Consider the following 12,707-nt stretch of genomic DNA (forward strand, 5'->3'; position numbering starts at 1 on the left):
GGACTCGATATAGGAGTCTTACTTCTACGCATTCTGAATTCAAAATTTTGAAGGCTTGATTTTCTAATCATACGATTGTAAGTGTGGTTGTATTGGTTATGAGTTCAATATTCTATTGGCAACCCCGAAAACAAAATGACAGCTCAAGTTCTGGATGAAAGTCTGTTTCTTTTTTACATAACCTAGTTGAAGTTGAATTTAATAAAATACTATCCAATCCTATGAATTTAAGTATTCAAGGCTTATTTTGATAAAATCTGCAGGTAATATGTAATAAACCAGTTTGGTGAATCTGAAATTATAGTAGAATGTCATAGTCAGTGTCAAGTTGTCTTCAAGTGAACCTGGAACGCGGAGTCACTTGTAGTTAACTAAATCAGTAGACCAGAGGCTCTTTTTTTCATTCGCCAACCAATTGGGGCCTTGCACTGGACCAAGTTTTCAAGTTTATCTTGTCATTGCTATTGCCATTGAATAATCTATGGAACTGGCTAATAATGTTTAAATAGTTGTCTTTTTGATAGATGTGGGCGATACAATAGTAATTGAAATTCCATGCTACAAATGAAAATGAATAAAACAACCAGCATCTGACGTTTGTCTCACAAGTCCTTTTATCGGTTTTACATTATTACATTTAGGCTAAATCTTATAGGGTGTCCTCTCCCGCAGTCTTCAATTTTATAATTATAATATGTATTACGCTACCCCAAGGCACTTTATCAATCCGAAGTCGCTTAAAAATGTGATAATAATTGATCTATTTAAATTCACAGGTGCATGCTCCTAACCTGTGTCATCTCTCCACTGCCACTGCGCCTGATGGTCGGGATGTGGAGCTGCGCCCCACGGTCTCTCGAGGAAGGCGTCAACGGCAAAGATGCCAGTGGTAGGAAGATGCGGCATCAGCTCTGCCACAAGGCTGGTGATCTCATACAGCTCAGGTGGTGAGCGAGCCACCAGCTCCACCTGACAATTCAAAATAAAATATATTACACGGGACATTCACGTTTCATTGACATTGTATTTGGTCTTTGGTTCTAAAGAGGTGAGATCTATGGAAGAATGAGGAGCAATACACGGTAACACCCCTAAAACCAAACCAAGCGAAAAATTACACAAGTCAGTTCAATTGTGAAGGCTGTTCAGCGAGTTTTCTCGCTCTATGAGGCCGCGATCGACAGCCTGTGCACATACAAATTTCGCGAGTTATCTCATCCGATTTTAAACTCAAATTACTAGGCACTGTCGATTGATTTGCATAATCTAAAAAATTAAACATACGGTGACATTTGTTTGAATAATTATGAAATACCAAGCCAGTGAGTTGAGTACATTCAATGTGTGTCGTTAAAAATCTGTCTTGTAAAAGCCTGACAAATACCTACTGCCAGAGTAATATCGCGAGGCATAGAAAAGGTTAGGCTGTGAATTTCGACCGTAGTATTAGTTATTGTTTCGAATGTAATATGGTAAAGTGTAGAAAATGATTGTAGTAAAATTATTATTTTTTTAACCATGTTTGATCTTAAGATCATATGGGCCTCCACTGAGTGGAGGATGTATCGACAGATTTTTTTATGAGAAGGATGTTAGCCACTTGCACAACCTAATAGGTCCAGACTCTGTGTCCAAACATGCATTAGAAAACAATATGTGAATTTGCCAGACACGGGATTCGAACCTGGGACCCACGACAATACAAGTCAGTGCAGCAGCCGCTTGGCCATTGTGGGCAATAGTAATACATTAATTAATATGAACAAAATATGCCATCGAAAATTTTCGTTATGCAATAAATAGCGCTACCATCGGAACTTGATTGGCCATGCTGATTTGAACACATTTGTATTTTTCGAGAAACTGTGATAATCTGCTTTAACCTTTTCGTCGCGCCAATGGTCGCCCCAATGTATATCATTTGTCAGAGGAGTGATTTTTACGAATCATAAATCATATCATAACTCGTTAAAAACTGTCATTAAAAATCCGAGAAGCAGTAGAACCGATAAATATACATTCCTAATAATTTTACGACATCTAAAAATAAACAAATACGACTTAAATGGGGCGATATAGCTTGAACAAACACGTCCCATAGTAAAAAAACCATGCATAGGTACATACCAGGCGGCCACTGTCGTACTTCAAGTGGCATGGACACTTGCGCCGATGACAAGTTTATTAGGGCACGATACGTGGGAACCCCACTTCAAACACAGAACACATTAATATTTTACAGAGCACATAAAAAATATTACGAAATCACTTTATTTATTATTGAGGGGTTATTTCAAAACACTTAAGGTGACGCATCAGTGAAACGCCAAATAATTTTCAACTGTACGCGCGACGAAATTTTGTACTCGCTTCTCATTCATTGAGAGAACGGCGAGTCAGACACACGTCACTTTGCTGCGTGATGGCGACGGGCCAATTAATTCTAAAATCGTGTAAAGATGACTAAAAACTTTACCCATTTACTTTAAAAAGAAAACATGTCAATGAATATATTATTATTGTTACTAATAGAATAATAAACAGAACATAAAATGGACGTATGTTGGATTTATATGAGAAATAATATTTCGTTTGACAGGCGTCATTTTCACCCGCGACCCGCAATCCGCACATCGCCTAGCAACGATCTTTTTAGACCGTGCCTCAACTAATGCATGGCCTTAACATAAAATTTTATCGGACAAGAATTTAAAATTTAATAGTTTCATGGTAATCGTAAAAACAGGGCTGAGGGCACAAAGCTACATCACATTCTCGACACATAATATTTGTCATTTTTCTTTTTGTATTTTTAATGGTAGATTGGGAACATACCCGACACCGCCTAAATGCTTTGACTTTTTTCTCAGTTGGGGGAACTTGACGTGGCAAATGTTTTAAAAGTTCGGTTTTTAACATTCTTTTTGGATTATTACTGGAAGAAGGCATATTTAATGATGTTGAAGGTTTTGAGGCACTACCATATTTTTCTATTAATTGACGAATTACTTTAATCTGAAAATCGGCCAAAGAAGTTTTTTTACCGGTTATGACTGTGTAAATAATACTAGCATTTAATAAAAATAAATCAATGATGTGGAAACCAACTTTTTTGTACCACTTAATTGTTTTTCGCATGCACGACAGACTACTCAACATCATGTCAACTTTATCGACAGAGCCCATGTTTTTGTTGTAATCAACAACGCACTTCGGTTTTATAATGGGTAGTCCCGTGGCTCTATTGGTTTTATGTGTGGGCACCATTGAGTTGTCGTGCATGGTAGTTATCATGTGTACCTCCCTTTTGTCATGCCATTTCAACACAAGCAAAGGGTGTCGGTTTAAAGATTTTATTTCACCCTTTTTTAATTTTTGAATTTTCGGCATTTGCTTCCGATTGCTGCGAACTGTCCCGCACGCATTTGTTTTTTGTTTAAACAAATGTTCAAATAATTCTGGGCTGCTGTACCAATTGTCGCAAAAAAGTTTATGGCCTTTGCCAAAATAATCCCTCATCAATGTGGTCACAACAGCCCCAGACACACCCAACTTTTCACTATCGGTAATTTCCGTTCCGTCGCCACAATAAATTATAAAATCTAAAATATATCCAGTTTCAACATCACAAATAACAAATAACTTAATCCCAAACCTATGTCTTTTTGAAGGTATAAACTGCTTAAATATAAGTCGTCCTTTAAATACTATAATACTTTCATCTATACAGAGGTTTTCATTCGGCAACATCGAGTCTTTGAACAAATTTCTGCAGTGGTCGAGAAGTGTTCTAATTTTGTAAAGTCTATCACCGGCAGGGGTTTCACTGTCAGAGTAGTGAAGCATTTGCAAAATTAGCTCATAACGATCTCTGACCATCGTTTGGCTAAAAATTTTTGCATTTAACAAAGGGTCGGTACTCCAGTGTTCCTCTATTGTAAGACGGCGGTTTCTCGTCATCAATAGGGTAACAGCGTAAAATATGTACAATTCGCTTATGGAAGTATCATACCAGTTATGAATTCGGGCGTTAGGTGTGTGGACTTGTGTGTTGGTCAGATGATCGTGATAGCCGTTGGTAAAGTTCACTATTTTACCCATTATATCTTCATTTAAAAAGTGTGTGAAAAACTCCATTTCACTTGAATTCTCATTCAAGCCTACACTTGGATTAACACCAGTGTTAAAACTGTCAAAGTCATACACAATTGGCACAAATGGTCCCGCGGTCCACGGTTGACGTGGAGCCTCTGGTGCTTCATGTCCAGAGATGGAAGTGGAAGCCTCTGGTGCTTATGTCCAGAGGTGGAAGTGGAAGCCTCTCCCACATTATGGTCAACATCAGAAGGGTCGTCAATATTGTGTGGTTCTGCCAGCCCTGTTTCTCCTTCATCATCAGTTTCCATTTCATAATCGGAATCCAAGTATTCAATGGATTCTTGGGCTTCCTCATCGGATACACTATCACGCGCAGACATTTTGATCGCAATGTACAAAAATTAACTTTAAATATTTCACTACACAATGTACCTACACGAACTTATTGTCACTATTACAAATGTATATAAAAATATATATGAAGAATCTGTGAACTCGAAATTATATTATTGAAATTTAAAATACTACTTAATCACATTTTACACTAATTTCAATGGGTAAAATGTATGAAATCTCCAATATTATGATTAAAATAATTACCCTTAATCACAGAATCACGTATTCAAAGTAATTTTATAAAAGCCGAAACTGAATGGTATTGATAACCGTACGAAACCAGACACACACTGTTGAAATAGTATCACCGCACTATTCCAAACAAAGCCGAAGTCGGAAATGACATCACACGCCTGCGCATATTGCGCAACCAACTAGCGGAGATATTTGAATCGACAAAACTGATTATTTGTATTTTGAAGGAAGTCGATATGGGTCGAGTCTTTGCTATATTACGAACTATTTCATAATGTTTGGATGACAAAAATCAACAGATGTCAGTAGAATAATAATGAAGCAAGTTCGTAAAACAAATTTCGTCTCTGTTGCTTACCAAATAACGAAAATACAGCAGTAGAAACTTACTGTCACCTCTAGGCGACGCTCGCGGCTCACATATACGGCGATCACCGGCATCTCTGCATGACGCGCGCGAGGAATAGGTTAAATCCAAATCGATGAGTTTCACACTATTTTATAGGAAGCATAAAACTTGCAGCATTCATACCTCTTCTTGTGGATTAGGGATAGTAGAGCCGGTGAGAAGAAACAGAAGAGTATCAGCGATGTTCTGCCGCAGTAGGGTGACAGCCAGTTCAGGGCAGCTGGAGCACATGATGCTCAGCATCCTCAGCACCGTGTTGAATGTCACAGTACTGATCATGGGCGGTGACACCACAAGCTGCAAATAGTCATTAATTAACCGGTTAATGAATTATGTGGAGATGATAGTGTTTATAGTACGTGTAGTGAAGACAAAATCGATACCCAGGTTCTATACGGAAAACATCTACACGCATACACAATTCAAGTTTTTACCTTACTAGGTATCGGATAGGGTCTATTCTTTATAATTCATTAAAAAAAAATCTTGATTCTTTCTGAGATTAATCATTAATTAATTTTTTTCCAGGAATGTCTGGGTTGATTCTTTATTGAACTGTACAATTTCATTCAGTATTGCTAAATTCTATAAGACTAGAATTTAAAAATAATCAATTCCGTTATAAATCAAGGTATTGAAATGAAAACTTGTCATGCCATTGTCTCTATTTTTTAATCGTTCCCGTATAGAACTATGGTATCTAAACATCGAATGAATGTTTTAACAAAATGAAGCTTTATGGTATTGTAGTATTAAAACAGTTGATTGCGTTTCTGGTTTCTGGTTTTCTTAGTGTGGTTGAATTGGTAACGATAATATTTTGTAAGTCCGCACATTGAAATTGAAACATGACAGCTTGTTTAAAACCGCTACCATAATGTTTTGACATATTTCTTATTTTTCATTCTCTCTAATTTTCCAATGAAATTCACGATTAAATTCCATATTGAGAAGCCGTTTAACAATTCATCTCGTAACTGATCATTTCAGGATAGCCTGTCTTGCATTTTCACTTCTTGTCATTGCGTATCATTATAGTATGCCATTTTAAACTTCATGAACCTAAAATTGTGCTAAAATGCTTGCAGTGCTGTAACAGCTGCATAATATTTGGTTTGCTTCAAATGTATCCGCAATATTAACCTTCTCACATATGTATCACACTGTCCAGATTTTTAACGTGACAAATTTTCAGTCTGACATTCCTTTTCTTCAGACAATGTTAAATTAGCACGGCTAAAGAAGTCTTACTTTAGAAACCGGCAGATATTGTGGTTATGTGATATAATTACCAATTGTTGAAGGTTGGTAAGCAGCTCCGTACTGGCTATCTCTTGAAGGCGTACTGGGTCATTTTGGTAGCTGTCCACGAGGCGGGAGAACGCCAAGCACACACTCTCCACTGACTTCTTGTCCTGTTGCGTCAGCCTAGAATGTTCATGAATTTTAGTACACAATTCCATTAACGATGGGGGGTCAGTACTAAAGGAGTATATTAGTGAGTTAGACAACCCCATTTACAAAAGTACATCGGTCTATATCAGTGGTTCCCCAAAGAATTGATATTGATACCTCCATCGCATTTAAGTTTTCAATAGTATTTTCCATTTTAGGTATTCAAAGTAGTCAAATCTTCTATACGAACAATTTTTTTTTTATCAGTGTCATGTGTTTTCAAGTAGTGATACATTCTACTTGTACACAAAGAAACATTGTGTTTTCAATAGTGCTTTTAGTTCAAATTTAATTTGCAATGTTCACTATTTATAGACAAGCGCACTGATGAAATATATACAATAAATTCTAAATGCGGAAAAGCTATGGATAATATCCGTACATAGTAAATATCAAGTAAACAAATTTCTCCTGAAATTGAAGGCTGTATTATGCGGGAGCTACCTTTGACGAACAGTAGTTTGATTGGTTACCTATTGGCGAGCAAAGGCAGAGACTCTTTGATGAAGAGGAACTCCTCGCTTTGCAGGTTCTGACAGCAGTTGGATGTGATGGAGAGGGCGGCTCGCTGGGCATTGATTGAGAAGAAGTCCAGGTACATCAGACATGAAGACACACCTCGCTGAAAACAACATTAATGAAATTACAATCCGTTCCTTACTGCAATAATTATAAAAAGGTATTTCATGACAGCAGAAAATTCTTAATCTCTCTTCAATTAGCTAATAGGCACTATATTTCACACCCATGGTGGGTTAGTGTCTATCTTTGAAGCGGTGGGTTGCAGGTTTGAATATTACATCTCATGGATTGAGCAAATCACTAACGATTCCATTCCCCGAAAAAAACTTTGGTAATATACTTCTAAGGGTATGTTGTAAAATTTTGAAACAATTTGATATGGAATCATGGTAGCATTTAAAATAGACACAACCATCCTGCGTTGCATCTTGCCCACATATGAGTTGAATGTTTAACTTCTGAACAATGTTAAATAATATCTCAGATGATTCAGACTAGCACTCTTAAAAATAATGATGACTCACAGCTTGCAAGATGGGCTTCGAGTGCCTCCTGGACAGCATGTCGAGTGCAGTCAAGCTCTGTTCGGCCACATCCATACAGCTGATCGCCTGGAGCTTGTCGAGGAAGACCGGCACTGCCAGAGCCACAGCTCCTGATGTGTGCGGCAAGGCCTCCATCATGTATGTCAGGGCACGGCACGCATGGTTCATCTGCAAAAAGGATTTCAAATATAATTTTAAAAAAATCGATTTCATCCGCTCAGGGCATGATCTACAAAATGACATTAATACCAAACAAAAAACAACAAAATCTTTGTAAAGAGAATAAAATTGAATGAAAATAAAATTCTTTCGATGGCAGTTTTATTTTTCTGGTCGATTTTTGACAAATTGACAATGTAGTCACTACTAGATTGCGGCAAGTTTAATGTGAAGCGTGGCCGCTTTGAGAACTTTCATAATATATCGCAGCACCACGATGGCGGCCATGACTTTTTCACTTATACTGACTTCGACACTTCAACTTATAATTTTCGCACTCTAGGTGGGCTTTGAGAACTTTCATAATATATCGCAGCACCACGATGGCGGCCATGACTTTTTCACTTATACTGACTTCGACACTTCAACTTATAATTTTCGCACTCTAGGTGGGCATTGACAATTACATAGTACAAAAAAATCATTTTTAAAGCAATTTATTATAAAAAAAAAAAGTATAACAAACTGTACATTGAAAATGGGGTCTCAGAGATTCAAGACACAGTGTAATGAACAGATTCACTCACTAGTCACTTGCTCAACTTATTAGATCCATACTCAGGGTTCAAACAACATATGAATTTTTGCTAGTCAAAAAATTTGCAGTCCTGGGAATCGAACCCAGAATCCACGACATTATAAAGTTGACGTGTTTCCCTGCTCGGCCATCGTGAGACTCATCTTTGTAATTACTAAGTTACTACTTTGAAAGATGCCATATAGGTACACTAAATGTGGCATAAAATGAAAAAGTTTGCAAGTCATGAAGATGATGAACATCAATGTTTATTATGTAATTTAATCACTTATAATCCAGTGAGCATTTAAAATGTGAAATAATAGAGTTTAAATCATACCATGTCGAAGTTATGGTCCATGGCAAGCAGCGTGATGAGGGCGGGCACGACCTGGCGCACGGGGAAACCGGCCAGCGTGTCTTCGTTGCCCATCACCAGCAGTTGGCACATCTCGATCACGGCCTGCAGCTGCTGCCCCTCGTCTCCCGTCGCCTGCAGGCCCGCCAATAATTGGGCTGCCTTCGATGCTACATCGCAAACATACAAACCATTATTTAATTTTTGTTTGTGTCAATGACTTTAAACTATGACTGAAAGTCACATGAGTGTCATCCCTGGTAGCATGTATTAATATTTTCCACCCTTTGCCTGAACTTCCCTTTTAGTCATTTTATATAAAAACTCATGTTTATTTGACACTATTAAAATCATGATTTTTAATCATATTCCCGTATCTAGAATTGTATAATACCTCCACATATGGTGCTCGTAGAACAATACTTCAGCCGCCAACCCAATCGCACAATGCTTCTCACTACTAAAATGTGACCAAGAATTGCCACGTCATCCAATTCTACACATAGACATAGATTCTTATATACTTCTGTTGTACACCCATTTCTACAATATGACCCACTATTATAAAGTTCACATTCAAACCATTAAAAGGTATCAACATAAATTTCTACACTTAATTCATTTTAAACTTAGCATTCCAGCGAAACTATTCTATACACAAGGCTGCTATGAAGGGTAGTTTATCATATTTATGTATTGAGGCGGTTGATTGTTACAATAAATTAACAATCAAAAAGTGCTATGTTTTAACAGCACCTCGCTTGGCTATGTTAACTTTTAGAGCAAGATAGACAGTTTTGCCAGTTTAGACGGCTAACTTATTGTAACAATTTTTATCACGTTGTGAACACCTTGTGTATAGAACTAACCTAACCACACAAAATCAAGGCGAAAAACAGCTGACCCTTCGATTATGTATTTAAAACTATAAATTCAATCTTTGACTGTCCCGAAATATTGAGCATGGCATGAACTTGTTTGATGTCCCCACTGGATAGATTAAAAGTTGTGACCCTTTTCACTTTGATTATTTCTCTATTAATTCTTCAATACATAGGATGCATTCACTTTCGAATAGTTCTTCTGTTCAATACCTCTGTTCAGGCACTTAAACACTGCAGTACTCACTAAACTTGTTTTATTTTATAATATTGTCTTTCTTAGGTAGGTACATGCACAAATAATTGTAAACCTATCATAGTTTCATTCACGGGGATGCCAGATGGCCGCTACCTATCGTCGGCTGAGATGCACAGCTGCAAAATTAGTGAGATAGTAAAGCGACGCCGTGTCCGCAATCAGAATTATTTCCATTTTTTAAACTTTCGATTTCCCGATGGTTAATAAAATATTTATGAATTGTCATAGAGTATGCAATTATAAATTGAATAATATAAATACATTTACACAGTTATTGTCATGAGTATATTTTCTTTCGCGGATGTTTTGACATGACATTGAAGTTCTGTATGAAATGAAGGTGTCTGTTTATAGAAGTAAACGTCAACCGTGTTAATCATAATTAAGACGTATTTCACACTTTTGCTCAATTCTTTCATATTTGCGTAGGTATATAATTGAAACTTAAAATAATTTTTGTACCTAATATGTATTGTGTTTCTTACGACATCTTTAGTGAACCTGACAAATGTGAGCTTTCACTAGTCTTTATGTACAGGTTGTTTTTGTAACAGTGCTTTATAAAGATTTCATTACTAGCCATTTGCCCAATGATTCATGTTGTAAAAAGAGTGTGTGACTGGAGATAGTTTAATACCAGAATGATGTGGCCGTAGTGACTTACAAGTGGTAACGCCCATGGTCCTGTGCAGGAGATGCTGCATGCGGGGGCCCAAGGCTCCCAGCAGATGCGGGGGGAGTCCGCGAGCTTCCAAGAGGGCTTGCAGCCTCCCCACTTCGCTGTCATCAGATGATGACTCTCCCACACTGGCCCCAGCCAGGGCGACTGTCTCCATCGCACTTACAGCCAATACGGGAACGCCATCTTCTGGTCAAATAAAGAAATACATCGTTGCAATCCATAGGTATATATCTTTTCCCACCGTATCCGTTTCAGCTAGAGCACAGGGAACCTCATATTGTGCATTAATTTTTAACTATCTCTCAACCCATTCAAAAAAAGAATGAGGGCATTATTTTCACTTTTTTTTTTAAATTGACATTCACAATTATTAATTCGAGACATTCACAACATGTCTAGAATACAAAATTGTAAAAGCACATTAAGCAATCTATGAAATTAGGGAAACGGATTGTAGATATATTAAAAATTTATAAACAGTCACACAAGTGGAATACATTGGTATCAGGAAACACAAAAATAAAGGAAGTAGGTTACGTTTTTGGCATGGCTATAAGGTACGGTTCTCCAGTGTGGAGAAATCTGAGATACACTGTAACATGCTAAAGAATGGTATTTCCAATATCATAATAAGCATTAAAGTTTGTCACGTAACTGATATACGCATTCACTATTGGTAGTTTTTGAGAACATTTAAGGGCTTTGTATTTCCATTTATTGATTTAATGGCTTGATCATCATTAAGTCACAAACCAAAACTGACTTCAAAGTCTCTCATTCCTATCTTATTGATCTGTTCTGTGATCGATATCCTAGGCAATTTGGTTGAACACAACTATTTCTCTACAAGATGACTTCATCACCAATAACAAGCCTAGTTAGTTCTACACCGCCGGACAAATAACGAATGCCATGGGAACAAACACCGATGCCCTGGATGCACATCGTCAGTCTGTTACTAACTTGTTGTAAGGGAAAAATATTTTTTTTAATTCTGTCAAATATCACAAATTTTTGTAGTTTTGGTTTCCCTTTATAGGCATTGCCATTTTTTATCAATCAGTTCAGAGTCATTGCCACTTGGAATTCATCTAAGAGATCAGTGTGCCACCACTATGCAATTTGTGCTTATTCCAGATCAAAGTTTCTATGAATATATTGGTTAAAGAGTCTTGAGTTGTGTGCAAAATACTAGTACCTGGAATTTGAAGCTATCATGCCAACACGAGGGGCATATCCCCTGACCCTCGAAAATTTTAGGGCCTATTGCGTTAAAGATTGTACTTGCCTCATTTGTCAGAACCTAATTGGATGTACCCTTTACCGAATGTCAGAATTGTTCTGCCTGCAGGGTTAATGAAAGATATTTTTGTCGTCATGCAAGGTAAACTGATTAACTTCGATAATACTTGTAACTTTCAACACGTAATATGTAAAAATAAAGAGATGGTGTCAGTTAAATTTAGCGTTTTCACTCCACGGGCCTCCCATAAATGTCTCTTTTCATGTGTTCGGTGTTCTGGCAAAGAGGTACCGCCAATCAGTCCTCGCCTGCTCCCTACGAGGAGTGCCGAGCAGAAGAGGTATCAACAGGATTACATTGATCAATGAAACAGCTGAATTCTGCAGTAGTACATTGCTAAGCTAACTAAAGATAGAGAGGAATGGAGTTGGTTTGGAAATGCCTTCATCAAGCAGTGGATTGATCCAGACTGATGACGATGATGATGTAACAGGAACACATGCGACAAAACGATGGTCATATCAGGCTTGACTAAATATGTTGTCTACAGCATATTTGTTTCTTTAGTCAATGGCAAACTGCTGCCATATAAACAAAAAAAAATCAATGGGCAAATTATAAAAACATACAGCATTAAAAATTTTATATTGATGCTATTCTATGTTTATTTTTATATGTCAGTTTGAAGAATTGCATATTACGTATAAAGTTGATGGTGACGGTAAATAAAATGATAAAATACCTTTAGTTTTCGATTTGGAATCGGCATTGGTCCCTCCCGCCATGTTGGCAGGTGATCCACTCTGCTGGCGATTGGACGATGTTGAAGCTACAGCGCTCTGCAAAATAAAACACACAAATTCATTCACTCGTGTGAAGGCAGTGTGCCAAAACCTAATAAACCCATCATCTGGCTCAACCTATACCG

General features: G+C 37.4%; 1 protein-coding gene across 2 annotated transcripts in view; it reads right to left on the reverse strand.

The window, feature by feature from the left end:
• Nucleotides 1-12,707, reverse strand: part of ctrip (E3 ubiquitin-protein ligase ctrip) — a 94,962-nt gene that overhangs the window by 26,493 nt on the left and 55,762 nt on the right. The window contains exons 9-16 of one of the 2 annotated variants that reach the window (XM_085951403.1): nt 12,522-12,618; nt 10,519-10,719; nt 8,697-8,884; nt 7,600-7,788; nt 7,027-7,175; nt 6,391-6,526; nt 5,222-5,395; nt 792-969 (exon numbers count right to left, since the gene is read on the reverse strand). In XM_085951403.1, the coding sequence (XP_085807529.1) occupies nt 792-969; nt 5,222-5,395; nt 6,391-6,526; nt 7,027-7,175; nt 7,600-7,788; nt 8,697-8,884; nt 10,519-10,719; nt 12,522-12,618 (1,312 nt within the window). Of the gene's footprint in view, nt 1-791; nt 970-5,221; nt 5,396-6,390; nt 6,527-7,026; nt 7,176-7,599; nt 7,789-8,696; nt 8,885-10,518; nt 10,723-12,521; nt 12,619-12,707 lie in introns of both variants that reach the window. The other variant, XM_085951402.1, reaches the window with a different exon arrangement.

This window comes from Rhyacophila brunnea, unplaced genomic scaffold (genome assembly GCF_057557595.1).
Source record: "Rhyacophila brunnea isolate RB1 unplaced genomic scaffold, BYU_Rbru_1.0 scaffold_24, whole genome shotgun sequence".
In the NCBI taxonomy this organism is placed as follows: Eukaryota; Metazoa; Arthropoda; class Insecta; order Trichoptera; family Rhyacophilidae; genus Rhyacophila; species Rhyacophila brunnea.